We start from the raw sequence: 25977 nt of genomic DNA on the forward strand, positions 1-25977 counted from the left end.
CCCAACTCGGGCATCGTCCTGGGAGCCCCTGCCAGCACCTGGGGCTGGAACGTGCACGGGTTTAGCCAGCATTCCTGCTCTGCCCATGTCAGAAGACCTTCTGCGTGGTTTGCATCGCTGCCTTGAGGTACCCCATGAGCTTCAGCGTCTCTCAGGAGCACCCTTCCCTTGGTGTCTTGGGCAGCAGCCCCTGCGCTAATGTCTAGGGAAGGTGGCAGTGGAGCCATGGGAGCCGTGGGCAGCCACCTCCCAGGGGAGAAAGTGCTGATCGGGGCCCCCATATGCTGCTCTCCAAACACCTGGCAGGTGCACTGGGAGGGGTCAGGGATCGTGTCCTATTGGGCAGCAGGAGGTTAGGGAACACTTGGGCCACTCTGTCCCCTTCCTACGCCATTCTACTTCAGAGGAAAAGCAAAGGTTCCTTCCTTAAGCACCTGGGCCACCGTGGCAAGACCTGGGTCGTCCTGCGGTCCTGGGCTTTGGAGCAGCGATTCTCAACGTCAGATCTCAGCCCCCCCGGAAGTGAGACAGACTGTGGGGTGGGGGGATGTCTTTGATTTTGTAGAGGCTGGATATACCACCAAAATCTCACAGATGACTCATTGGAAGCTGTACCCTCCCTCTCAATTTGCTGGGAATTTGTTTTTGCTTTGTTTTGTGAAACAAATCAAAAGCAATGGATACAGATGGTCTATAGTGGTGATTTCCAAATATTTTCCCAGCAGCCCTAGGATGCTTTTTTGAAAAAAAAAAAAAAAAAAAAAAAAGGCAAAGCAAAACATAGGTGGAATCTTAAGACATCGGCCAGGTGACAGCGGTGACAGCAAACATTGCTCTGGCAGAGTTGGGAGGGCCACCTGGCCTCCGAGGAGACCCCTGATTTTAAAGCTACTTGCTCCTGTGAGGACTGAGAACACCAGAGAGAGCTGGGGGTATTTCGGGCACCACGGGGACAGAGGGAGGGGACAACTGCATGGTCCAGAGCTTCGAGGGAAGGGCAGCCACACGCAAACGAACATCCCTTGCTGGGTGCTGGCGGGTGGGCAGGTGAGGCTGGTGCGGGAGGCTACGGCAGTGACAGCTTACCTCCGGGTAAGACCACTCTGGAGAGTAGTCGGTCACCATGAACACCCGTCCGCTCTGCTGTAGCATCCCCAGGGTGCCCGGGGCTGAGGCGGCCGAGACTACCTCGGCAACGTGCATGTAGGCCATGGTGCTGGCCCCGCCCTCGGCGCTGCTCAGCTGCAGGCTGCCCTGCTGGGGGCTGCAGCAGGGGATGCACATCTCTGCCTGGGTGAAGGGGGCACGGGCCCCGTCCTCTGACTGCGAGAGCGCCGCGCCATCCCCCGACACCAGCTGGTGCCCGTAGATGGCGCTGCCGCCCCCCTCCACGGAGATGAAGTCGTTGATCAGGTCGGAGAACTGGTTGCCGAAGGAGATGTCGAAGTGGTCCAGGCTGAGCTCCATGTTGGAGGCGTTGCCCAGGCCGGGCTGGGCCACGGGGTAGAGTCCCTGCACCACGTTGCCCGGGAGGAGGGGGACGCCGCCGGCGCTGCGGATCACCCCGGTGGGCTCGGGTTGCAGGTAGTGCTCGGAGCTACAGGCCTGCAGCTCCCCGGACTTGATCAGGCCCTCGCCCCCTTCGGCCACCTGCGAGGTCTCCATGGTGACCTCCCCTTCCGCCGCCATGGCCTGGAAATTGGCCTGAAACTGCATGAGGTGGAGGGAAGAAGTGGACTCAATCCGTGTCTCCACGTGGCCGCTGCAGGAGCTGGTCTGTGACGACGCCTCCGTTTTCACCGTGGGCATCACAAAGGTGCCCCCAGAGTCAGCCAGGCTGCTGTGGGCGTTCTGCTCAATGGGGAGGGGCTTGCTGGCGTCCTGCAGGAAGAAGCTCGGGGAAGGGGTCTGGTGGACGTGGGGGCCCGTCTGGCTGAAGCTGGATGTGTAGTCCTTGTTGGAGTCTATTGCACTGAAGTCCATCTGCTCCAGGGTGGTGCTGGGGCTCAGGCCGCCGCCCGACGGCAGGAGGCTGGAGCCGGCGCTAAGGGTGAGGGAGCTGGAAGCCGCGGCCGCCGCGGAGGAGGAGTAGGCCTCCTTGGCCATCTGCTGCTCGAAGGAAGTGTCTTCGGTCTTAATCTCCTTGGTCAGGACGGTGGTGAAGCCGAAGCCCCTCTCCACTGGTGGCGAGTGCCGGACGTCGGCGCTGACCATCTCGGCTTTCAGGCCTCCGCCCCCGTACGTCTGGCCTTGCTTTGGGTTATTGAGGAAACAGTCGGGGTCAAAGTTCATGGTGGTTTCTGGAATCTTCCGGCCCCCGTCGAGGGTGGTGGAGAGGACGAGCTCTTCGGACACATTGGTGGGCAGCATGGACAGGCTCTCCGAGCTGCCCGTGGTAGGGAAGGCGAACTTGTGGCCGTCGGAACTCACGGCCAGGACGAGGCCCTGAGAGGCGTCGGGCGACAGGAGGTGTTGGTTGGGGCCTGCGGTGGGGGACATGGTGTACACGGCCTCGTTGGTGACCTCGGACATGAACACCGTGGCGCTCTGGGACAAGCTCCCCATCACGGAGGCCACCGCCATGCTGGACACGCCCGTGACCACGGGGCTGTCCGCCATGTCCGGGTCGCTGTTGAGCCCGCTGCTGATGGAAACCGGGGAGCTCTGGGTGGTGTCGGGGACCTCCACCTGGTTGGTGGAGGAGACCTCTGTGCTGTTTTGGTGCAGCAGCACCGGCTTGGCCACCTTGCCGTTCCTCTTCTCGCGGCTCAAGCCCTTGCCGTGGCTGTGCTCGTGCTTGCCCTCGGACACGTCATTGTGCTGCACCTCCGCGTGGCCCCCGTAACCCCCCGTCCGCGGCTCCACCTTCGGCGAGATGATGCGGTGCTTGGCGCTGCTACACTTGTGGTGTACGCTGCTGCCCGCTCCTGCGGAGATCAGAAGCGCCACACGCACGCACGCACACGCACACGCACACGCACACGCACACACACGCACGCAGAGTGTCAGAGCTAGGACCGCAGTGGGCCCCGTCCCTGAGCGCTGGGGTCTGGCAGAGCCCAGCCTGCGAGTCCAGGCTGGCCCCGGCCCCTCGGGGCCGCCGTGGGACGGACACTCAGGGACTCAGGCCATCTTACCCCACCCCGGGTTCTCAGGTGCCCTATGTAACCACCGTCTGGACTGGGGGGCTTTGTCCCTGATGCTCCTTTCAAATAGTAATTGAAGAGCCCCAGTGCATAGGAGGCGGGGAAGGAGAGGCTGGGGAGAATGCCGTACTCCAGGAAAATCCTTCCCACCTTCCGAGGCGTACTCACTCACCGGAATGGCTCAGTCTGGGATGGTGGCCGGGGCCTTCTCCCCTCCCCTGAAACTTTTCATGCCTGTTCAGGCCACAGTGTCCCAGGAAGCCCCTCTGGGACTGAAAGCCGGTGGTCGATGGTAGGGGGCTGGGGGTGCGGTGGGTAGAGAGCAATGTACTCTCCCTGGACTAGCTCTTAGGCCCCAGGACCAAAGAGGGTTCTAGACTTTATTCCAGAGGCAGAAAGGTATTTGGGGCCACCCCCCACCCCCACTCCATTTAGCTAGCCCGGGCCTATCCTTGGCTCCTTGTGGGATGAAATCCTTCTAAAGACCTGAGCAAGGACCCAGCCCTAAACCCCAGTTCAGTGGCAGAGAAGAAAGAACCTCAGGCTCTGAGCGTTTCTGAGCAAGTTGCACTCGGGGCTCTGCCCCCAGGCCTCCACTCCTGTGTAATTTTCATTCCATCTGATAAGGGTGACTCTGCTTTTGATAAAAGGGTGAATTCTCCCCTGATCCAGTTACAGACTCACCAAGATCCCTAAATATGTGAAGACTTCGCAGAGAAGTGACATGACCCTCTAATGGAAATAGCTAATTAAGGCCGCTAGGGAGTGAAGAACCACATTTCCAAGAGCAAATACCATCATCGGAAACAGACACATCAGGACAGAGGATGTGGGCCGCTTTACATTCTCGGAGGAGACAGAGGTGGAAGCAAGAGGGTTAGCTCGAGTGGTCACACTGACTCAGGGCTGATCTCCCAGAAAAGCCTGTGTCGGCCCGGGGACCTGGGCTCCTGCTGCTGCTGCCCGAGATCCCAGGGCCCGGAGGGCACCTGCCACGGGTGGATGTGGACAGAGACCCAACCCTGTGCACTCCTGACTCTGCTGCCCACATTCCTAGAGGGCGCGCCTCTCCGGAAACTGCTCTCTCCTGTCCAAAGTGGGCTGCCCTCCAGCCGCGCCAGCCCCGCCGGGCAGGACGAGGGAGAGTTGCCCTGGGTGCTGTGCTGTGGTCTGGCTCCTGGCTGACCCGTCTCCCCTTGTGGTCATCACACCCGCTGCCTGGCAGCGCCCCCTCTGCCCACGTGCCCGCTGGGGGCGACCCTGCTCACCCAGGCTGCCAGTGCAGAGGCAGTTGTGGGTCCGCGGCTGTGGCTTGGTCTGGTGGCTGTCAAGGATCTGCTGTACCAGCTGCTCCACCGAGAAGCCCGAGCTGCTGTTCCCGTTGCTGCAGGTCCACTTGATGCCGTGGACTGTGGGGAGAGAGGCGGGGTGGTCAGAGGCCATGGCTGCGGGGGGGAATCCTGCGAGGGCCGGGACCCGGGCCCACCCTGAGCGCGGCCCGCTCTCTGCTGGGACACTGGCTTCAGGCACCATGAAGGCATGGCCGTAAGAAGTGGCGGAGAGAGGAGGGTAGAGAAGGGAGGGCCAGGCTGCCCCACCAGACCCCGCCCCCGGGGACTTCTGTGCGCCCCCTCTGCCTCCCGTCCTCCTTTCCTGTGGCGCATGGCGGTGGGGGGGGCAGTAGACGGCCCAGGGAGTTGCTTTTTTTTTTCGCAAAGACCAAGTACATCGGGTGGCTCTTCCAGGGGTCCTGGAGTGGAGGGGACAGAGAGTGAGGATGGGGAAGGAGAGGTGCCGGAGGCTGAGGGACCTCCCCAGACCGCAGGTCGTGGAGATGTGGAGACGTGGTGGAGGCTGGGGAGAATGGCTCCCATCCCGACGGGTGGCGGAGGGGGAGCACTTCAGTCTTCTGCTCTCGTCAGACTTCCCGGCCTCGAGGGATGGCAGACTGGGCACAGCCGGTGCCCCCCGATGGCCCGCCACCCGGACGGCCGCCCTGGGGTTCTGGCTCCACCCTCCTCAACCCTGGAGCCCTGCTGTCCCTGGTGTTGGAGTGGGGGACCCAGCATGACTGAGGGCGGATGGGGCTGGAAGTCTAAGATAACCGACTTGCCTGCCTGGGTGTGTGGACTGACTGAGTTTCACGTCCGCTGTGCTCTCTCATCTGGAGCAGACCTGGCTGAGAGGCGGGGGGCTGAGCCTGGGGGGCCTCTCTGGTGGCTCTGGGGGGCCGGGTCCAGAGGCAGTGAATCCACAGCCCCGGGGCTGGAGCTGGTGCCTGGGGCTTCAGGAGGGACCCAGGTCCCTATGAAGGGGGTGGACAATGGGAGCTGGTGGTCTGAGAGGGGGAGCAGGGCATCAGGGCACAGGGTCAGGTTACAGAGAGGCCAGGGGCTTTGCCAGCGCAAGAACAATTTGCTTTCTCCTGATCTCACGTGGACTCCATGGGAAGAACTGTCACAGCTCACAGAGCCTGCCTTTGACCTCTGAGGGGCACAAGGAGACACACAGGGAGAGTCTACACAGCGGGTAGGAGCTGGGTTGGATTCAGATGTGGATTGGAGTCCAGGTTTTGTTCTGTACTTGCTGTGTGAATTTGGCCAAGTCACCAAACCTCTCTGAGCCTCAGTTTCCTCACCTGCAAAATGGGAATACAAGAGTATCTGCCTCACAGGGTGGCCCGGAGGAAACCCAGTCTCCTGCCTGGCACTCCGTGTGGACCCCGCCAAGAGTAGCTGTTGTCATAACCATTAATGTTGATGATGACAACGACGGCGACACACAGCACGCAGTGCTGGCCTTGCCCTGGCAGCTTGGCCGATGCTTTGGGAATGGGCCTGGGGAAGGCAGCTTCTTGCTGTGACCTCCACAGGCGGCTCAGCCTTGGAACGCTGCAGGGAGAGCTCCACGGCGCCGTCCGTCTCGTGCCTCAGCTCCTGTGCGCTCCTGTGCTTTCACATAGAACTTCAGCGGTTTTTTCAAAGAAAACCCCGGTGTGAGGGTCGTGATCTGCTGGGAACCCCCTGAGGCCGCCACTTCTCTTCTCCTCTCCATGCACCTGCCCAGGTGTTCGCCCAGGATCCTCGCCTCCACTCCATTCTGATGAGGCTCTGGCCCCTCGGGAGGTCTTCTGGGCTCTGCCGTTCATTTCTTCAAAAGCGCTGGGGCCCCAGCCCTGCTCCTGGAGGTCCCGAATTCTGGCGGGTCATTGAGAGGGGACGGTGGCTGAGTGGCTTCTCGAGCTAGCTCAGCTGCCTGGATTTGAAGTCGTGGGAGCCTGTTTGGAGCCCTGTGTGATGCGCATGCCCAGGGGTTGGGTGTTTGCAGCCCACCTTTCTGCAGGTGGACAGCGCCTCCCCTTGGGATCCCTCGGGAAAATCTCCAGCAGCCCCAGGAAGCTTGCACTCCCGCTGGCTCAGGCCCACCTCCTGTCTGGCAGCTGGAAGGGACAGCCCAAGCCAGGGGTTTGCAAACCTCATCGTAGCTGTGGAGCACCTTTCGCAAATGAACCTCTACCTGCAAATCCAATATGGAAAACAGATCACAGCAGAAGGGGCCTGGCCCAGGCAGGACTTAGGGCTCAGGGCGTGTCCTCACACCTGGGCCCCCCTCGGCTGAGGACCTTTTCCAGAATCCTCATTTTATAGATGAGAAAACAGAGGCTGAGGGTGGGGGCCAGAGGGCAGGACTCAAACCGCTGTACACAGATGTCCTGTCCCAGCCCAGGGGGACTGGGAGGGGCGCCCAGACTTTTCTTTAAAGCTCTGCACGAGTTCCTCACATGCAGTCAAGATGGCACACACAGGGCTCTGTCTTAAGCCAAGTCTTTAGATTCTGCAAGTGTGAGACCAGAAGCATCTCCAGAGCTCATCACGGGTGCTTCTATATGTGCAGGACTTGGAGCAAGGGCTCCTGACAAAGCCAGACCAGGTGTTCTCAGGGAACCCTCTCCCGGCCCACCCGAGTCTGAACTTGAATCTCTGGAGACATGAGCTAGGCTCAGGCAGCCCCACCTCTGGCTTCTGGCTGCAGGACCCCACCCCACCCAAAGGTCTGGGGTGCTGGCGTTGGGTGGGCTCGCTAACCCCCGGACTGCCCGTCGCCTCTGCTGGAACGTTCTGGCATTTTGGACCAGGCCCCCCCAGTGCTGACAACTGCCGCTCAGACCAGCCTCCTCCAGCCCCCGTGCGGGCGCCGCTCCTGCGTTCTTCCTGCTTCTTGTTCGTCTCCTCATGTTGTGAAGGTTATAAAATGAAAACCCAGTGAAGGGTGACAGATTGCAAGCAGAGAATTTCTGGATACTTAATGCAAATTACCTACTGTCTTAGCGCATCCAATATGCAAATTGCCTCCCTCCCCCTCTGGTGGGGGAGGGGAGAGGAGCCCCCTCCTCGGAGGTGGTGAGTTGTTAGTACCGAGTATCAAATACTATCAAGACGGCTTTTAACATGTCATGCTCCGCTTCCCGACACGTAATGAATCAATGGGAAAGGAGATTTCTATTGGGAAAAGCGTGCTTTACGGAAGGAAGGTTGATACACACACACGCTGGCCCCTCCCCCTCCACGGCCTCTCCTCCTTCGTAAAAGCAGCTAAAGGGAAACCCGTTAAAGGTACAGTTGGTGAAATGTAAGGTCATGAACTGGGGCGGAGGGCACAGAAAGAGAAAAGGGAAATCACCTCTTTGTGGCTCTGGCCCACATCGTCCCCTCTGCTCTCTGAGTCTCGGTGGAGGGCTCCTCATTCCCAGGCCACAGTCGGCCGCCTGGGGCTGGGGGTGGCCTGAGTGTTTCCTGCCGAATCCCTGGCCGGGGGGCCTCTAAAGCTCCCCATGCAGGAGGTCTGGACTGTGCTCCTGGGCTGCTCAGGTGATGGAGGGTGGCCTGTCTTGTGTGCCCAGGAAGGCTGGGGCAAGGAAGGTACCAGAGAGGGAGAAGGCGGGCGTGGGTGACTTCTCACAGGCCTGCACAGGACAGGAGTGGCCAGAGGGCCACACTGGCCAGGGGGTGCTGCAGGGTACTTCTGCGGTTCCGCCCGTAGTCCTGCCGCTGCCCAGGGACCTCTGCTCCTGGGCCCGACACTGGCTCTGCCAGGCGGAGCGCAGCAGGCCCCGTGGGAGGACTGGTCTGCAAGCCGACGGTGCTGACGTGGCCGAAGCACGATGCTCACCCTAACGACCTCCCAGAGCTGGGCAGCCGGGCTAACACTCATCTGAATGATCAAAAGGAAATCGGTGACAACAGCATGGGGCCGCGCTTTGGAGAGCATCTTCTGATGAGCAACTCACCCAAGAGGCAGCCAGCCGCTGGGAAGAGTGGAACGGAGATCTGGAGGACGGGGCTGGGGAAGGTATGCCTGCTCCATCCCAGCCTTGTGGGGGGTTGTAGGTGGAGAGCTTTGGCCAGGTAGGCTTAACTTGACCCCAGGTTGAGCTGCCCTGTCACTCTGTTATGGACAGAATTGTGTACCCCCCCAAAATTCTTAGGTTGAGACCCTAACCTCCAATTTGAGTATATTTGGAGATAGGGCCTTTTGGAAGATAAGTAAGGTTAAATGAGGTCCTAAGGGTGGGTCCTTATCCAACAGAACTGGTGTCCTTATAAGAAGAGGAAGAGACACCAGGGGCGAGCGCACAGAGGAAAGGTCATGTGAGGACACAGCGAGAAGGCGGCCGTCTGCAAGCCAAGGGGAGAGGCCTCAACAGAAACCACCCCTGCCCACACCTTGATCTTGAACTTCCAGCCTCCAGAACTGTGAGAGGTAAATTCCTATGGCTTAAGCTGCGCAATCTGTAGTGTTCTGTTATGGGAGCCCCAGCTGGCATCAGGGCTCAGGCCTGAGTCCTACATGCCCCTGGGAGAGACCCACCCTGCCCTTGTGCTGCACACGTTGGGTGTGTATGTTTGAGGGGCACTGAGATCTTTCCAGAGTGCCTCCTTTTGAAACCGAGCAGGACCCTGTGGGGCTCCTGGGCACAGAAACCTTTCTGTCCCCCATTTCTTGTTTGTAGGGAGCAGACTCCAGACTCCATGACCTTCCCTGAGTTCCAAAGGGCAGATTTGAACAGTTGCTAAACAAGGGAGGAACAGCCAAGCAACCACCTGAGGCGAGATTAGAGGAACCAGAGAAGCTCATCAAGAGACCACCTGAGACCAGATTGGAGGGGCGCAGCTGATAGACCACCCTCTAATCTTATCAGCAACCCCACGCTTGAACTATTGCTATAAAACTCCTCGTCAAATCCTCCCGGGTTGGGACACGGAGTTTTTCAGAGCAGGAGCCCGCTGTGCCCCCCTCTGCCTGGCAAAGCAACAAAGCTGTTCTTTTCTACTTCACCCAAAACTCTTTTCCGAGATTCGATGAGGCACCGGTGCACAGAGGCTGAGCTTTGGCATCACTTTCGCTGCCGCTTTAAATCTTACCCTTCCATCCAGCACATGCCAGCTCAAGCCTCACCTCCCCCTGGAGGCCCTCCTGGTTGCTCTAGCTCTCCTCCCCACTGGAGCCAGAGTCTGACTCATGGGGACAGGATGTTATCGAGGGGACCTTCTCTAGCCCCCATGCTTCGAAGCATGCCTGGCACATAGCAGATGCTCAGCGAAGACTGGTGGAGTGAATAAACGAATGGGTGGTTTCTTAGTCACTCAAACCCTCTCCAGCACTGCTCCCTTTTTGTTTCATCCATTCATTAATTGCCCCAATGAACTGTAAGCAGAGCTCACATCTCAATAATAATAACAAAAATAATATTTACTGAACCGACACTACCTGCTAGGCATTGTGCTAGGTTCTTTATATGTTGACTCCATTATAAAAAGAAATAAATCACAATAATATCTACCCTTGACTCAGTATCTACTGTGGACAGAGCACTGGGCAGTGGTTCTCCAAGGGTGGTCCCAGCTGCCGTAAAATCACCTGGAAATATGTTAGAAATGCACATTTCCAGGCCCCATCCAGCCCTGTGATGAATCAGAAACTCTGGGGAGGAGGCCCAGATCTGTGTCCTACCCTCCAGGGGAATCGATGCTGGCTCAAATTTGAGACCCATTGGTCTAGAGATTACATCTCTCATCTCTCAATGATCCTTTGGGGCCAAATTATTGTCCCGTTTCATTAATGTGACGACCAAGACTCAGGAAAGTTGTGTAACCTGCCCAAGGTCACTCAGCAGATAAGTGGGGGTGGGGAGGGGTTGCAGTTTTCACCGAGCCAACTGCCTCGGATGGGTCTTCCCAGGCCGCGTCCCTCCTGGACCAAGGAATGGCCGGACGGTTAATCACGGGCCGGGGAGGGAGGGCTACTCCCATCAGAAGGCTGAGATTCTTTCTACTCACTTCACTTCCTAGAGAGAGGGATTCCGCGATTTCCTGGGGGCTGGTGAGTGTGTAGGAAACCCAGACCCCTTGGGGCTAGGCCAGGTTCTGTCCCCCAGCCCGCCACCCACCCAGCTGTCTCCTGCCCTGACTACGGAGGGTGCCGGCTGCCTCAGAAGGGCCAGATGGGCAGCCAGGCCGGAATGTGCGGCCACCCAGACCAGAGCAGAGGAAGCTTGCCTTGGGCCTCCCGAAGGCAGGGCAGGAAGTGAGAGGCAGGGCCTGCTGTACACCTGCTCTTGGAGGAGAAGAAGAGAGAGAGGGAGGCCCGTGGGAGAACATCTCAGCATCTGAACCTGGGCCCCTGGGGCCCCCGGCCTCGTTCACTGAAGCCCACTGGGGTAAGTTATGGGAAATTTCTATGAAAGACAGGAAGCCCGAAGCAAGACTCTTCCCAGAGAACGTGGGGATCGTGGGAGCAGTGTTTGGCTCCTTGCCTGGATTTCTAGTCGTTGGAGGTCGGATGGGGTGCGTAGGGGACACCGAGTCACAGACGGGGCTGGGATGTGTGTGGGGGGCCCAGAGGCGGTCTTCTTGGTTGTCCTCTGAAGCCTCAAATGCTTCCCGAGGTGGCTGCCCCAGGCAGTGGTAGAACTTTCCTGAAGGGCAGGGAGAACCTCTGAGCTCAGTGCCTGGCTAGCGGTATGGGAGGGAGGGGCTGAGATTCAGGAACATCCAGAGCCTGTCGGGGCGTGGGCGGGGGGGACTTCCCTAGCCATCCAGTGGTTAAGACTTTGCACTTCCACTGCAAGGGGCATGGGTTTGATCCCTGGTCGGGGAACTAAGATCCCGCATGCTGCGTGGCAAAATAAATAAATAAAATGTTAAAAAATGCAAAACAAAACACAGCCTGTGGGAGACAGGCCGGCAGGACCACGCTGGCCAGGCGTCAGGGGCCCCAGTGGCCGCAGCTCTTTTCCTCACATGCGTGTGATCTTGGGAAGATCTTTGATTCCTCTTGGCCTCCGTTTCCTCATCTGTAAAATGGGTGCCTCCCACTGGTTCACCTGATGACACATCTCTGTTCCCCAAGGGACTTCAAAGACCCAAGTGGGTCCCACACCCCGGATTCCGATTCAGTGGCGTCCGCAGGAGATCTGAGTCAGGACAGGGTTGAGGGCCCCGAGTGAGATGACCCTTTCTGCTCTGAAGCGTCATGCCTGGAACACTTTGGAAAGGAATTAGACGGTCAGAAAGGCCTACTCTGGGAGGCCCCTCACGCTGAGGCAGCCCCAAGAGCTGGTGAGAGCAAGCTGCCTGCCCTCCTATTCTCTGTGGGGCTGTAACTTCTGGAAGGATATAGGCACATCGGCTGGAGCTTGGGTCACCACGGTAACAGCACAGGTGGCCCCTGCTGGGATGGACATTTGGCTTTCTTTGCACAGGAAGAGGTTTCTTGTGTCGAGCAGGTGACAAGTGGCATGTTGGTGACAAAATCCCCCCACCTCCCGACAGAGGCCTTTGGGGGGCCTTTCTCTTGGCCCCCAACAGCCTGCACTCATCCCGTGCTCCCACCCGGGGACTCAACTCTCCGTAAAGACCTACACAGAGGTGACTGTTTAACTGCTGTCCAGACATGTCCCCTTGGAGACGGAAACGGGCACTGTGATAATTTGTCTGGACAATGGTGTCACCTGGACGCTCCCAGGCAACCCGGTCCTGTGGTCACCCTACAGAGGAACCACGTGAGAGAGGTGGGCAGGAGAGGAGCCACCAGACGCCTCTCCAGGAGTGAACGAGCCCGTTTGGATGCCTCCCAGTTGTTGACACTAGAAGGCTGTCCCCATGGCAACAAGGTCAATGGGAAATGGCAGCCGCGTTGGTTTAATTTTCACTGCATTCTTGTTGACAGGAGTAAAGGCCCCGCTTCTGATTTCTTGGTTCAACTGGATAAAATTTTCATTAGATTTAACTTCTCATATCCAGACACCCACATATGATTCAATTTCCCCGTCTCACCCTCAGCTCATTCTCCTACTGGTCCTGAGGACATTTTCAGAAATCTCATTTCGAGGAGTGTGGAGGCTGAGCGGGGACAGGGTGGCGTGTGTGTGCGCGGGCACGCATGGGCTGTGTCCCAAATGGGCTTGTAATTCCTGGTTCTGAATGTCAGGGGACGTGGGGCATAAGACCCCCCTTTCCATCTTTTACCAGGAGGCATCGGCTTCGTTCCAACAGTGAATAACCCCAGGGAAAGGCAGAGGGTCTGAGGACTTCTTCCAGGTGGGAGGGACCTCGGAGGGGAGGGGCGGGGAGAAGGGCTTCCCAACTGGGAGCTGATTTGGGCCGCTTAGGCCGCACCAGCAGGAAATTCAGGCCACGTGGAGATGGAGCTCCCCGTACCTCTGCACTTGACCTCACAGGCAATCTCCTAGAAGCTCAGTGGCATAAAAAGTGGCCTTGGCTGAGCGTTTCCGCACCGGCCCCACTCACTGGGCCAAGGATGTGCATTGTGGAGCGATTTGAGTCTCGCAGAATCTCCTGATTTGCTGAGTGGCATTGTGACCGAGGCCGGGAATTCTTTGCTCTGTAGTGAGAGCGTGAGTGTGCTTGCAGTTCTCTGATTGTCTAGCAATGTTGGATGCAAGCCCAATTTGGCAGTGGGGGGCGGGGGGTAGAAGAAGCTTTAGCCATTCTCCCACATCTGGGAACCACGTGGGCTCTGAATTCTCTTCTCTTTTAGGCTGGACTGCAGCCTCTTCTCCCAGGCTCTGCCCAGGGGCAGAGGTGGCAGGAGTGACCACCTGTCCACCAGCCCCTCCGGGCCACTAGCAGCGGGGGCAGGGGACCAGGTTTTTGGGTTCCGGAGGGTCTCCGTCTTGCTTTTGGGAGACCCTGGACTCAGATCCCTCCTCCGTGTGCCCGGAGGTGGTGCCTGCAGAAAGGCAGGCGCCCTAGAAAGGGGTAGCTGTCTCTTGCCTCCTACCAGAACCTTCAATTTTCAAAGAGAAGCTGAAAATCTGGAGATTAAAATGTTGGCAACAAATTCTAAGTTTAACAAAATCACCCCCCAGCATGAGCAGGGCTGTGTCAGCTCTGGGAGGCGGTCAGGCACACCCTCCCCACCAGCACAGAGGGGCCCCCATCAAAGCTCCTGGAATTAGTGGCTGGCAGAGTCGGAGCAGGGTACTCTGTAACAGCAGGGGGTGCATGGTGCCCAAGTGGCCCTGAGGGGGCAAGTAGCCAGTGAGGGACAGGAAATCAAAATAAGTATTTCTCTTTCAGTTCTCTGATGTGGGGGACAAACCAGCTAAATAAAATTTAGCCCAAGGGAGAAAGGCACATTTGCAAAACAAGCCTGGATCCTTCCAGCAGAGCAGGAAAAGGAAGTAATCCCTATTTAAAACCAGCCTATCCTACTAAGTGAAGTCAGCCAGACAGAGAAAGACAAATATGGTATGATATTGCATATATGTGGAATCTCAAAAAAAAAAAAAGAAAAGGGGGCTTCCCTGGTGGCGCAGTGGTTAAGAGTCTGCCTGCCAATGCAGGGGACACGGGTTCGAGCCCTGGTCTGGGAAGATCCCACATGCCGTGGAGCAACTAAGCCCGTGGGCCACAACTACTGAGTCCACGTGCCTAGAGGCTGAGCTCTGCAACAAGAGAAGCCACCGCAATGAGACGCCAGCAAACCGCAACGAAGAGTAGCCTCCACTCACTGTGACTAAAAAGAAAGCCCCCATGCAGTAATGAAGAACCAATGCAGCCCAAAATAAATAAATTAAAAAAAAAAAAGGAACAAATGAACTTATTTACAAAACAGAAAGAGACTCACAGACATAGAAAACAAACTCCTGGTTACCAAAAGGGAAAGTGGGGGGAGGGATACATTAAGAGTTTGGGATTAACATATACACACGACTACATATAAAATAGATAACCAACAAGGACCTACTGTATAGCACAGGGAACTAGTAACCTATAAGGGAAAAGAATCTGACAGAAAGAATATATATGTGTATATGTACACGTTTGAATCACTGTGCTGTACACCCAAAACAAACACAACACTGTAAAGCAACTATACTTCAGTTAAAGAAAACAAATCAGCCTCTTCCTGCCTCTCCACTGCCTGCTCTCCCCTGCGCCAGGCTGGGCGGTGCCCGGGAGGCATCCTAGAGAGAGTGGGAGATGTAAGGAGACCCACCCTGCCTGCTCTTCATCCCTGCAGCTCCTAACCAAAGAGACAAGCAAGATGGACAGGGGAGTCCTCCCCAGGCCCTTGTGTACTGAACCGCCTCCCTCCGTGACTCCAAATCCAGCTGACACAGGCAGAAGGCGGGGCAGGACCTCTGGGACTCGCAGGCTTCGTCCACTGACTAACGCCTCTGCACTTAGGGAAAGAGCTGCGGTCCTGGGCCCTGGGCCCACCACGGGGATGCAGATGTGCTTCCCTTTATGGGGCTCCAGGGTTTCTCATGACTTCAAGTCGGTAAGTGTCTGGCAAGACCCCATTATGTGCCTGACACTAACATCTAACTTTCAACCCAAGGAAACTTCTAGGGTTGGTACCATGTCTTAATCCAGAGTCTATGGAAAGACTTCACGGGGTCCTGAAACACCCAGAAGTGATACACCCTACTCTTTGCACAAGTTCAAGGTCAGCATTGCCTCCGGTGCCAGCCTCACTTCCACATGGATCTGAGAATCAGCTGATACTCAAAGAGGCCTGTGGCCCCAAAAAGGGGCCGACCCTGATCTCTGCAACAGGGCTCCTTGGCTGGCTTCTCGCTGGAAACTGCATTAGGCTAGGATCTCTCAAAAAGCAGGAGAATCTTGCTTGTTAAAAAATTCAGATTCCTGGGACGTCCCTGGCAGCCTAGTGGTTAGGAGTCCATGCTTTCACTGCCCTGGCCCGGGTTCAGTCCCTGGTCAGGGAACTGAGATCCTGCAAGATTCATGGCAAAAAACAAAACAAACAAAAAAAATTAGATTCCTAGGGCCCTGCCTTTTATCAACCTGCCCCGGGGGTTCTGATACGGGCCACTGCTGCTGGCACTGAGCCCACGTCTGTGCCCAGGCTCTGCGGGCCTTGAAGGACTGGCAGGGGTGGTGGGTAGCAAGAGGTGGGGGAACCACAGCTGCTCTGGCTTCCCTGAGCCCCCGTGGTGGGCGGCCTGGAGGTGCACACACTCCTCCCTGACTCCTGGTCTCTCACTCTTACCCTGAGTCTAACTCCAGAGATGGGAACACTGGAAAAGGCTGCTAATTGAATATTTCTGGCCAGAAAGAAACCTTCCAGCCCTGGGTGACAACAGCTTCCCCTTTCCCTGGACTGATCTACCCCCCAATTTTCCCTCCCAACTCACGGTACCCCCGCGTGCAGCTCCATGGGGACAGCAGCTATGCGACTTGCTTTGCAAGTGCCCCTCCATCACCCAGACTGAGACTTGAAACACGCGTTCCTGGTCGCGGGCGAAGCTGCCAGCGCCCCCACCTGCAACCGGCCAGGCTATGCCTGATGAGGATAGACCGCATGGGAGAGGAGGCTCCCTAGGGCCCCCTTCTGTCTGTTCCAGCCCCGCCCAATCCCCCTCCCAGACCCAGAATCACAGAGCAGGTTCCCGGCACCAGGTCCACGGGCAGGGGTGAGTCGTGCCCCCTGCCTGCTCCCATCCCAGCCTGGGGAGTGGGACGCCTCCGGAGAGGTCACGTCTCTGAGCCGCTCTGCTGCTTCAGGCCACCAGGTGGCGCTAGTCGACCAGGAACCGGTTTGGTGTGGGCCCCAGAAAGGAAAGCCTTTGTTGATTTTACTTCTTGTTCTATAATCACCAGGATGACAATCTAAGCAAAAAAGCAAAACAAATAAACACCGCCCCTCTTACTGGGTCTTTGGTCTTTGTCTGGAAAATGATGAAAAAACAACAGGCGCCTTGACATACAACCTGAGGCTTGGGTGTGGCAACAGTGAGGTCAGCCCCGCAGGCAGAGGAAGGGCTGGGGGCTCTGGAGACGGAGGGACCTCACTGTTGGCTTAACCTGCGGGGTGAGTAGCTCCTGGAAGACGCCGCTGAGAACCAGTCTGTTCCTTCTGGTCTCCGCCGCAGCAGCCACGTCTCAGCAAGGGGGTTCCTGTCTCCAGCCACCCTGCCTTTGCCGTCCCGGCCTCACGGAGGCACAGAGGCTGTGCTCCTCCGGAGGGCGCACGGGGAGGGGCTGACACCCTGGCTTCTGGAACACCTACAGGCTGCAGGAGCCCAGGGACCAAGGTGACTGGGAGAACTGAGGATTTCGGGGAGCTAGGGGGGACACACTTGAACCCCACACTAAACATGGGCTCCACCACCATCAAAATGGTCCTCATCACCTTATACTTGGCTTGGTCTTTGCCCACCTACACTCAACATGGCCTCCCTCCCCACACTGAATATGCATGGCCTCCACCCTCGCTACCAACATGGCTTCCATCCCTCTCCACGCTCAACATGGCCTCCCTCCCCACACTGAATATGGATGGCCTCCACCCTCGCTACCAACATGGCCTCCACCCCTCTCCACACACAACATGGCCTCCACTCTCACTACCAACATGGCCTCCACCCCTCTCCACACTCAACACGGCCTCCGTCCCTACGACCAACTTGGACTTTTATCACTTCATTCTTGACATAACTTCCTGCCTCACACTCAACACGGCTTCCTCAGTATGGCCTCCACTCCCGTGTACTCAACGTGACTTCCGCCTCCCCCACAACCCTCCCGTCAAGATGACCTTTACCACCTCACACTCAACGTGGCCTCTACCCCCACCCTTAACACGGCTCCGTGCCCTTGTGCTCCCATGACATCTACACCTCTCACTGCATGCGATTTCCATCACTTCGTACTCAGTGTGCCCTTTAAGCCTCAAACGTGAGGCTCACTGCAGTCACCTCAGTGCCACACCTGTGTGCACCCCTGTCTGCTCCCTCCTTCTTGCTGCCCACCCAGCCTCCCTGCCTCCCGTCTGTCCCGCACGTTCCTCCAGGCCAGGGGGACAGGGAGCCTCCCGACTGCTCTGAGCCTGGATCTCCTGAATGTCTGGGCACTTGAAGGCAGAGCCATGTATTCTGCTCTCAGGCCGTCTGCTTCGGGCCCCTCAGCCGGTCCGGCCTCTTGGGTTTGTCTTCCCGAGGGCAGGGCCCGGGCTTTTCCCCACCTGGCAGCCTCCGCAGGGCTGGCACTGGGCTGAGCTGAGGGCAGAGGTTCTAGAAGCCTGTTCTGGTTCGGTGTTGGTGGCTCAGGAGTTCCCGAGGGGCCGTCCAGCTGGTCTTTGCCGACACCCCTCAGCACAGGGCTTGGCAGGGGCTGAGCGCTCAAACTCAAGAGAGAGGACTGGCCTTCTGGCTCCGACGCAGCCCTGACACCTACATACTTTGTGTCCACAATGTCGTTTGACAGCCACGGGGCCGCAGGGAAGGGCCTACGATCATCCCGCCCTGAAGGGGGACGATGCTGCTCAGAGGGCTGGGGTGACCCGTGCTAGGCCGCTTGCTGGTCAGAGGAGGAGCTAGGACACCTCCCAAGGGGGAGGGTCAGGCACTTGCTGTGGCCCAGACAGTGCTGGTGTCCCCACCTGAGCCGGTAAGGGGACGGTGGTGGTGTGTTGAAGGGCTCTTGGAGAGAGCCTTGGGGCTGGAGGGGCTAGAAAACTGAGCCCTGCCCCTGCTGACTCACACGTGCATCCCCGCGCATGTCCCTGTGGGTGGTGGGCCGTGTGTGCATGTGTGCACTGAGGTGTGCACGGACGTCGGCATGGGGGCTCCCCAGCCAGCTCTCCTGCTTTGCCCACCCAGTGCCACTGAGGCCCCGGGACCCCCTGAGCAATGATAGAGGGGCTCCAGTAAGGCAACAAGAGCAGAGCCAAACCCAGAGGTAGCCGGTGGAGCCGCCAGTGGCCTCTGGGCCCAGGGAGGCCTGCGAGGAGGCCCAGGCCTTGCTGGACAATGCAGGGCCACCTGGCCGGCTAGGGCGCTCCAAGCGGAGCCCCAGGGAGTGGGGGACAGCTGGGGAAGGGCTGAGAACACAGCTTAAATCTCATGCCCTCATCCCTCACTCTACATGGAAAAACCTCACCACCTGCTAGCCGGGAAGCGGCTGGCATCCTGTCCCCTCGTGGGCTGCGAAGGAATGGGGCAGGGCAGAAAGCCACGGAGCTCAGAATTGAGGGTCCACTCCAAGGGAACCGGCTCCATCTGACTCCCTGAGGGTGGAGGGCTCGGGCCACTGTGGTTCGGGGCAGCCGAGGATCACTGAGCGAGTTTCCCGCCAGGCTGGCGGGACCGAGGCACAGAGCTTGTCTTACCCATCATTCTTCCCACTCAAGGTTGACCCGGGAGGAGCGGATCCCACCTGCCCAGCCCCCGCTTGCACTATGGCAGTTCGCCGGGTCCAAAGTGGGTGGTCTTTCAGACCGGCTGCGCTGGAACATACCCTGGAGTTTCCAGGATGAGATGTGCTGACCTTTAGATCATGTTCACTTGAGTTCCATAAACTCCAACCCTCAGACGGATGGGACCCGGGGCGATCATCCTCAGGCCTTGAGCTGAGCTGAGCAATTCTCAGCTGAGGCCTTACAGGAGGCTCCCTAGGCTGCACTTGGCTCTACTCAGCCCTGAAGGACTCACATGCAGAACCCTATTCCCCAAAGGAAGTCAGGATGGTAGTGCTTAGAAAAGACTACACTTCCCAGACTCCCTTGCCAACGAGGGGTGACCCTATGACCAAATTCTAGCCAATGATATATGAGTGGAAGTGTTGTGTGCCACTTCTGGTCCCCGTCCTTAAAAGGATGAAGTTTGCCCTCCATCTCTTCTTCCCTTCCCTCTGGTTGGAATGCAGTTATGATGGCAGGTGCTGGAGCAGCCATCTTGGGCCACATAAAGAGGGCAACGCCCTAGGGATGGCAGAGCAACCAGTTGGAAAGAGCCTGGGTGGCTGATCTGGTCCCTGACACTGTGAGGCTGCCCTATCAACCCAGAATTTCTCTGTGAAAGAGAAATAAGCTTTAAGCCACTATTCTTTTTGTCTTCGTCACAGCGGCAGGACCCGTATTCTAAATACCACAGAAGGGACTGCAAAAGACGGGACGCTGTTGCTGGAAATAGACCTGGAATTCCTATCAGAGATCTTAATCTTTTCCCCCTTGTCTTTGTTTGTTTTTAGTCTGGAGGAGGCATCCCTCAGTTTGCAGGTTGAAGGGAAGCCCCCATAGGACTAAAGGGCACCACTGCAAGAATCAAGGTGGGGTTCTTGGAATCAGTCTGGCTCAGAAGTTGGCGTCTGTAGGATCTCCCCACCCCATCGTCAACAGGTGAGGCAAAGGCGGAGAAGCAGAGTCTCCTTCCCCACGGATGAACACAACATTTTGATTAAAACACTGACAACTCTGTTGCGGGGCAGAGAAATTTGGAAACATCAGGAAGTCAACCTGTGAAGTCTTTGAAGGAATGTGATTTATGTGAAAATGTGATGAAGCTAACGTGTTTGGCTCCAGCGCTGGGGTGGCACGCCTGATTGTGGAACCCAATCTGATGCCTTCCTGGCTCCCAGCATAACTCTGCTTTCCCCGAACACGGGTAGCTGGTGCTCTGTGTGTGTTCCAAACCCAGTCGGCATCTAAAGCTTTTATTGGAGCCGTATTTCCTGGGCTGTGTTTCCGGGCTGTGCATGTCTAACCGGAGCTACACACACACACACACACACACACACACACACCCCGAGTGACTGCACCACGCTGCTCTCGTGTCTGGACACCAGGGACTCAAGTGTGATTAGCTTTATGGGGTGTTTGTTGTAGTTTTACATAATTTCCTTGATGCACTGCAGACTTTTAAAAGGCGTTCCCTCACTTTCCAGAAAGGGAACTAGGGTTCTGAGAGGGTGAGTGATTGGCCTGAGGTCACACAGCGAAGCAGTCACAGAACCAGGTGCGCACCTGCAGCTCCTGGCTGCCCGGACTCGACTGGCCTGGCAGGGTGGTGCCAGTGCCAGCGGTTATCAGAGCCATTGCTCCCACCCAGCCAAGGCTCTGCCAAAGAGGAAGTGTGGGCAGCTCTGGGGGAGGAAACCCAAGGTCAAGTACAAGCCCTGCACATTTAGACACCCCGGAATGGAAGGCATGGGTGGGCGGGGCGGCAGAGCAGACCCAGCACCACTGCCCTGCTCCCCAGTCCCTGGCCTGGCCTTGGAGGGGTGCCACTGGGCAGCTCCGGCTCTCAGGGCCTGGACAGCGGGGGCCTCTGTCAGGTGCTCGGGCCCCTGCGGAGAGGGGATCAAGCTGGGCCCAGCCACGCTTACCCGGCCCCCTCACAGATATTTACAGAGAGCCTTCCACGTGCCAGCATGGTGCGGGGCCCCGAGGAGCGGCAGGTGGCAAAGGATCACGGGAATTAGCTGGGATGTTCCCCAAGTTTCTGGGTGCTCCGCAGAGCTCTGAAGAGGCTTGCGTGTCCTCTTCTGGTTAAGGAGGCTGACTTCATTCTGATGTCTCCCTGGGCGGGGGCAGTGGCGTGGGGTCCACAGGCGGATGAGCTGCGGGCCCACCCAGGAGCTCATGCTCCGTCCTGAGGGTACCAGGTGGCTTCAACAGGGCGGCTCTGGTCAGAGCTGCAGTTGAGGAGGGTTCCACCGGGCACAGCCTGAGCCTGGAAGGCCCTGGGCCTCCTGGCTTTAGTTCCTGGTGGCGGCAGTGAGGCCAAGCTGGCCAGAGCCTCCCCACGGGCACACGGCTCAGGAGGACAGCATGGGGGTGGACTTCAGCCTTGGGGTCCAGCCCCCAGGCGGGCTGGACCATCAGCCTATTGGGGGTCCACTTCCCTACTCAGAACCCTGTCCCTCCCGACCCCATCCCCAACCTTGTGGCTGGTGGGGGGATCCTCCCATCTGAGCACTGAAGGCTTCTCAGGATGAGCTGGTCACCGCAGGTGCCACGTGGCCTCAGCATGGACACTCAGTGACCGGACACTCGCTGCGCCCAGGAAAGGACATTTCAGCTGCTCCCTGGATGTGTTTCCTCCCCGCAGCCCGACTTCCAAGGGGGCCACAGGTTCTGACGGCCGCATTGACCTGCTCCCTGAGGTCTAGTATGATGACAGGTCTTTGCGCTGAGCCTCAGAGATCAATGTTCCGGAACCCAGGGCCCTGTGCCCTGGACGGCTTTCCCCCGGTCTGTTCTCCCTGAGCGCTCCGCCCAGGCGGCAGGAGATGCCACCGAGAGCCCCCGCCGGCTGCCCATGGAAACCAGGCGCCGGCCATGTCCCGGCTTTGCGGACACGCTCGGTGTTTTGCATTCAGAGCTCTGCTCCTGACAGATGCTCCCGGCAGCGTCACTTTGCTGACAAAATGAAATCCAGCTCAGTTCCCATTACTTGTGTGCCTCCCTGTCTGGGAGCCAAGGGTGCCCCGTGTCCAGGAGCAGATGGGCCAAGGGCAGGAGCCTGGCCAGCCTGGCCGCGGGCCATGGGCCTCTCCCTCCCCGGACTGCCACCGCGCCCCTGTGTGTGGCCTGCAAGGCAGAGGTCCCAGGCGCTCTCCACTCTGCTCCCTGCCCACGGGTTTTGTGCTCTGGAACCCACTTTTCTCATCTGTAACGTGGGCTGATATCTGGGTCTTGGCCGTCGCATAGGGAGCCCCCGAGGACCGGGTGGAATTAGGCAGGGTCCTTGTAAAAGCTAAGTTCACTGTCATCCGAGCAGAATGGGGCTCCCGCCCCCCGATCCCCAGGCCCCGGAGGACCTCTGGCCCTGCCTGGGTGGCCCTGGCCGACCGGCCGCGCCTACTCACACATGGGCTTCAGCTGCCCGATGAGCTCCTCCTTGGTCCATTTCACCCACTCCTTCTTGTCAGTGTTGATGGAGCAGAGGACAGGCCCGCAGGGCTTACCGCAGTCCTCGATGGCCGGGACATTCAGGTAGTGCACCAGGACGATGTCGGGGTTCTGGGGGGAGAGCACAGACACTGGTAGCATGAGGGTGGTACGGAGCCTGCCCAAGGTCACCCCAGCAGGTACAGACAGGCTGAGCATCTCCACGCCGGGCTTTCTCAACCCGGGCACCACTCACCCTTGGAACCAGATCATTGCCTGCGGTGGGGGACCACCCAGCAGCACCCCGGGGCCAAAACTGGCCTCGGTTGAGACCCACTGCTCTACATGTGGGCAGATTCATGTGTAACTAAGGACCACACATGAAGTTAAATGTACATCTAGCCTCATGTCCCAGACCTACGCCCACAGCTGCCCCAGCAGCACCAGCCCCTGCTCCGCTCTTTACACGCACTTCCTCACTGCAGGTCCCTGGACGTCCCTGACAGGTATCACCACCACCCTCTTCTTAAGGGGGAAACGGAGGTCCTAGAGTTCAAGGCACCCGCATCTTTTTTTTTTTTTGGCCACCCTGCGTGACATGAGGAACTTCCCTGACCAAGGATGGAACCCGTGTCCCCTGCAGCGGAAGCGCAGAGTCTTAACCACTGAACCGCCGGGGAAGTCCAAGGCATCCACTTCTAAGGGCTGGATGCCCCTCTGCCCCTCAGCCTGTGGTCTCCCTGCACAAGCACCTCTAAGCATCGCCCAGGAGGCAGCTGTCACTTGGAACCTCTGGAAAATCTTCCTTGGAAATCTCTCCGGAGCTTATGAATGGAAAGAACTCTCCCCGTGAAGATGGTGAAAGCACGGTTTTGTCCCCAAGTGGTTTTATTGAAATGGGGCAGCCTCTTGCCATCAGATCCAATTCAAGGTGACTGCGTCGCTCTCCACCCAGCACCAGCTCTGATAGCAACACACCACGGGGGCCTCTGTGGGGCAGCAGCTTCACTGCAAAGAGCACAGGCCCTTCTGTGGCTTTCCGTGGCCCCCCAGAGGGTGAGGCTGTTTATTGGGTCTTGTCGGTCCTGACAAAGTTGTTAAAAAAAAAGCAGCCATGTCACTTTATAATGCATCTGAATAAACGCAGAAAAACCTCCTACCCCAATCAGAAAGTATTTCTTGAACCGTAAGGAAATGCATAATAATATATCAAGGTGCTGCAGGGAACTCTGGAAAAGCCACTTGGAAGGTCCCATCCTGTGCTATTTGCCAGATACGTCTCCTCTGTTTCTCCCTCCGGATACCCAACCCCGAGTCCTGGGCGGGCGCGAGGACCCCGGCACAGAGGAGCCTGGGTCTGCGGTCACCTTTTAAGATCTGATCAGAGCCAGAGTAATACATGAATATGTGACTCAATCAGTGCGTTAATAAATAAGGACTTGAGACGACTCCATGACCGGTGCAGGAAAGTACACGGGTATAATTTTAAAAGATTTTCAATAAGGGCTGGAACGTAGAGTTTTTTTTCTTGCCAACGCTCAGTTAACCAGGAAATTAAATCAACACGAACAGGAGGTTTCTCGTTAATGGCAGCTTTTCAGGATTGCGGTAATCACGCCCCTTAATAACAATGATAATCCCTGACATCCTCAAGGCACTTTATTCTTTTCAAAGCACTTTCTAGCCATTAGCTCATTTGGTGCTCATGCAAGCTGGGGACATGGGCTGGGCTGGGCAGGGCAGGGCTGGGCAGGGCTGGGCAGGGCAGGGCTGGGCAGGGCTGGGCAGGGCTGGGCAGGGCAGGGCAGGGCTGGGCAGGGCTGGGCAGGGTGTTTTCTGTCTGCAATGAGGACCCCGAAAGCCCAGTGAAGTTGTGACTTGCCCAAAGCTGTGTGCCTGGCAATGCACAGAGCTGTGGCTGGAAGCCACAGTTCTGACTCTGCTTTCAGGTCCTGCCGAGACATCTGGTGACCTCTTTTTCACCCGGGCTAACTGCCTTCCCATCTCATATATAAATTCGTCCTTGCAATATGCCCAAGAGGCAGGTGGGCTAGGTAGATCTGTCATGCCCGTGGCCTGGATGGGGTAGCCCAGGAGAGGGAGAGCCATCCTCCCTGTGTCCCAGCCCTCTGTTCTTTCTACCGACCAGCACACTGGCCTCCTTGGCCTGGGAGCTCCTGCCTGAGTCTGTGCTTGTCCAGACGGCAGCGTCAGCCACTGAGCAAGACAGAGTAGGGATCAAAGGGATGCAGGGGCCCGCAGGCCACTCAGGGCTTCCTCTGATCACAGCCCCTGGAGCAGATGCCCAGCCCTGCGGGAGGAAGCCAGGATGCCAGATGTCTGGGAAATGAAAGGCCCTTAGCTTCCTGCCCCACTGCCCCACTGAGCGCAGCCTGGGCACCTGGAAAAGCTGTGGGAAGCCAGGGCAGTGGGAGGGCAGGCGGGGGCCTGGGAAGCAAAGGGCACAGAAACCATGCACCGAAACCCCTAGAACTTGAGCTCCTGCCCCACAGTACCCAGACTCTCCTATCTCAGGAAATCCCATTCCTTCCTTCAGGGTCCAGCTCCATTTCTGCATAACCAGCCTCCACCTACTCTTTGAGGACAGGCACAGGCTCGACGCCTCTTCCTCCAGGAAGCCTTTCTGGATACCTCACCCTCTGTACCTCCACCGCAGCAGGGTGGAGACTGGGTAGAGATTGTCTTAATAGTCTGTAAGCTTCCTTCATCTGCTCAAACACAGGGACAGTGCCCGGGAGCTATCACAGCATCTGGCAATGCCTGCTGTTCATCTCTTTTTTGCAGAGTTGAATCTGGCTGACTTTGGATCTCCTATCCGTACTCTTCCCAGACTTGTGCTCAGCTGACACCTGGTTTTGGTTTTCTGTGTCTTCGAAGGGCAGGGCAGCTTCTCTGAACACAGGGTGTTCGTAGGAAGCTAAGAGGCAAGGCTGGTTCTTAACCTTTTCTGGGTCTAAGGCCTCTGAGAATTTGCTGAAAGCTGTGGCTTCTCAACTCCCAGCCCAGAAGAACTCCCCAAGGCGCATCAACGCTGCATTGCAGGAGCGCACAGACCCGGTGGTCTGTGGACCCCACATCTGTAGCCAGGGACTTAGGGATTCAAGATCCACTGTGGCCCCTTTCAACTCAGGGGATGCGCCCAACACGTACATCCCCTTCCCAGGAGCCTCCATCCTGGGCCTTGTGCCTTGATACAATTAGGAGAAGGCCCTAGTCCCTTACGGGATCAAGGAGGCTGGGTTTGGGATTCTTCAATGCAGAAGCAGCCTGCGTCATGCTTTATATCTTTAACGCAAATTCCATCCCAGGGCCTGGAGCTCCTGAGGCCGAAGCTCCTGAGTTGAACTTTAAATAACGGCTTCCTGGCTTGAGGCTGGTTTTAAGACACAGAGCGATTGAGGTATTTTTGGAAATTGGGGGCACACATCACTTCTTGGCAACGTTGTGATTTTATTCACTGGTTGTACATTTTATTGGGTGTTTCTGGCAGAAATATATATTAGGCGTAGAGTCCCAACGTTTCAGTTTCATGGGGGGCTTATAACATTGTCAGATCCTCAGGGAGTGCGGAGCTGTCGGCAGGGAGGGGCGGGCTGGCTCCAGGGGACACGAGGACACCCCCCGCCAGACCCACCCAGACTCTCGGTTC

At 57.7% G+C, this 25977-nt stretch overlaps 1 protein-coding gene across 1 annotated transcript in view; it reads right to left on the reverse strand.

The window, feature by feature from the left end:
• CAMTA1 (calmodulin binding transcription activator 1) overlaps positions 1-25977 on the reverse strand; it is an 841285-nt gene that overhangs the window by 85478 nt on the left and 729830 nt on the right. Inside the window, exons 7-9 of the mRNA XM_024749943.1 lie at positions 22286-22439; positions 4415-4555; positions 1087-2927 (exon numbers count right to left, since the gene is read on the reverse strand). Of these exons, the coding sequence (XP_024605711.1) occupies positions 1087-2927; positions 4415-4555; positions 22286-22439 (2136 nt within the window). The remainder of the gene's footprint in view (positions 1-1086; positions 2928-4414; positions 4556-22285; positions 22440-25977) is intronic.

This window comes from Neophocaena asiaeorientalis, unplaced genomic scaffold (assembly GCF_003031525.2).
Source record: "Neophocaena asiaeorientalis asiaeorientalis breed wild unplaced genomic scaffold, Neophocaena_asiaeorientalis_V1.1 scaffold275, whole genome shotgun sequence".
Taxonomy (NCBI): domain Eukaryota; kingdom Metazoa; phylum Chordata; class Mammalia; order Artiodactyla; family Phocoenidae; genus Neophocaena; species Neophocaena asiaeorientalis.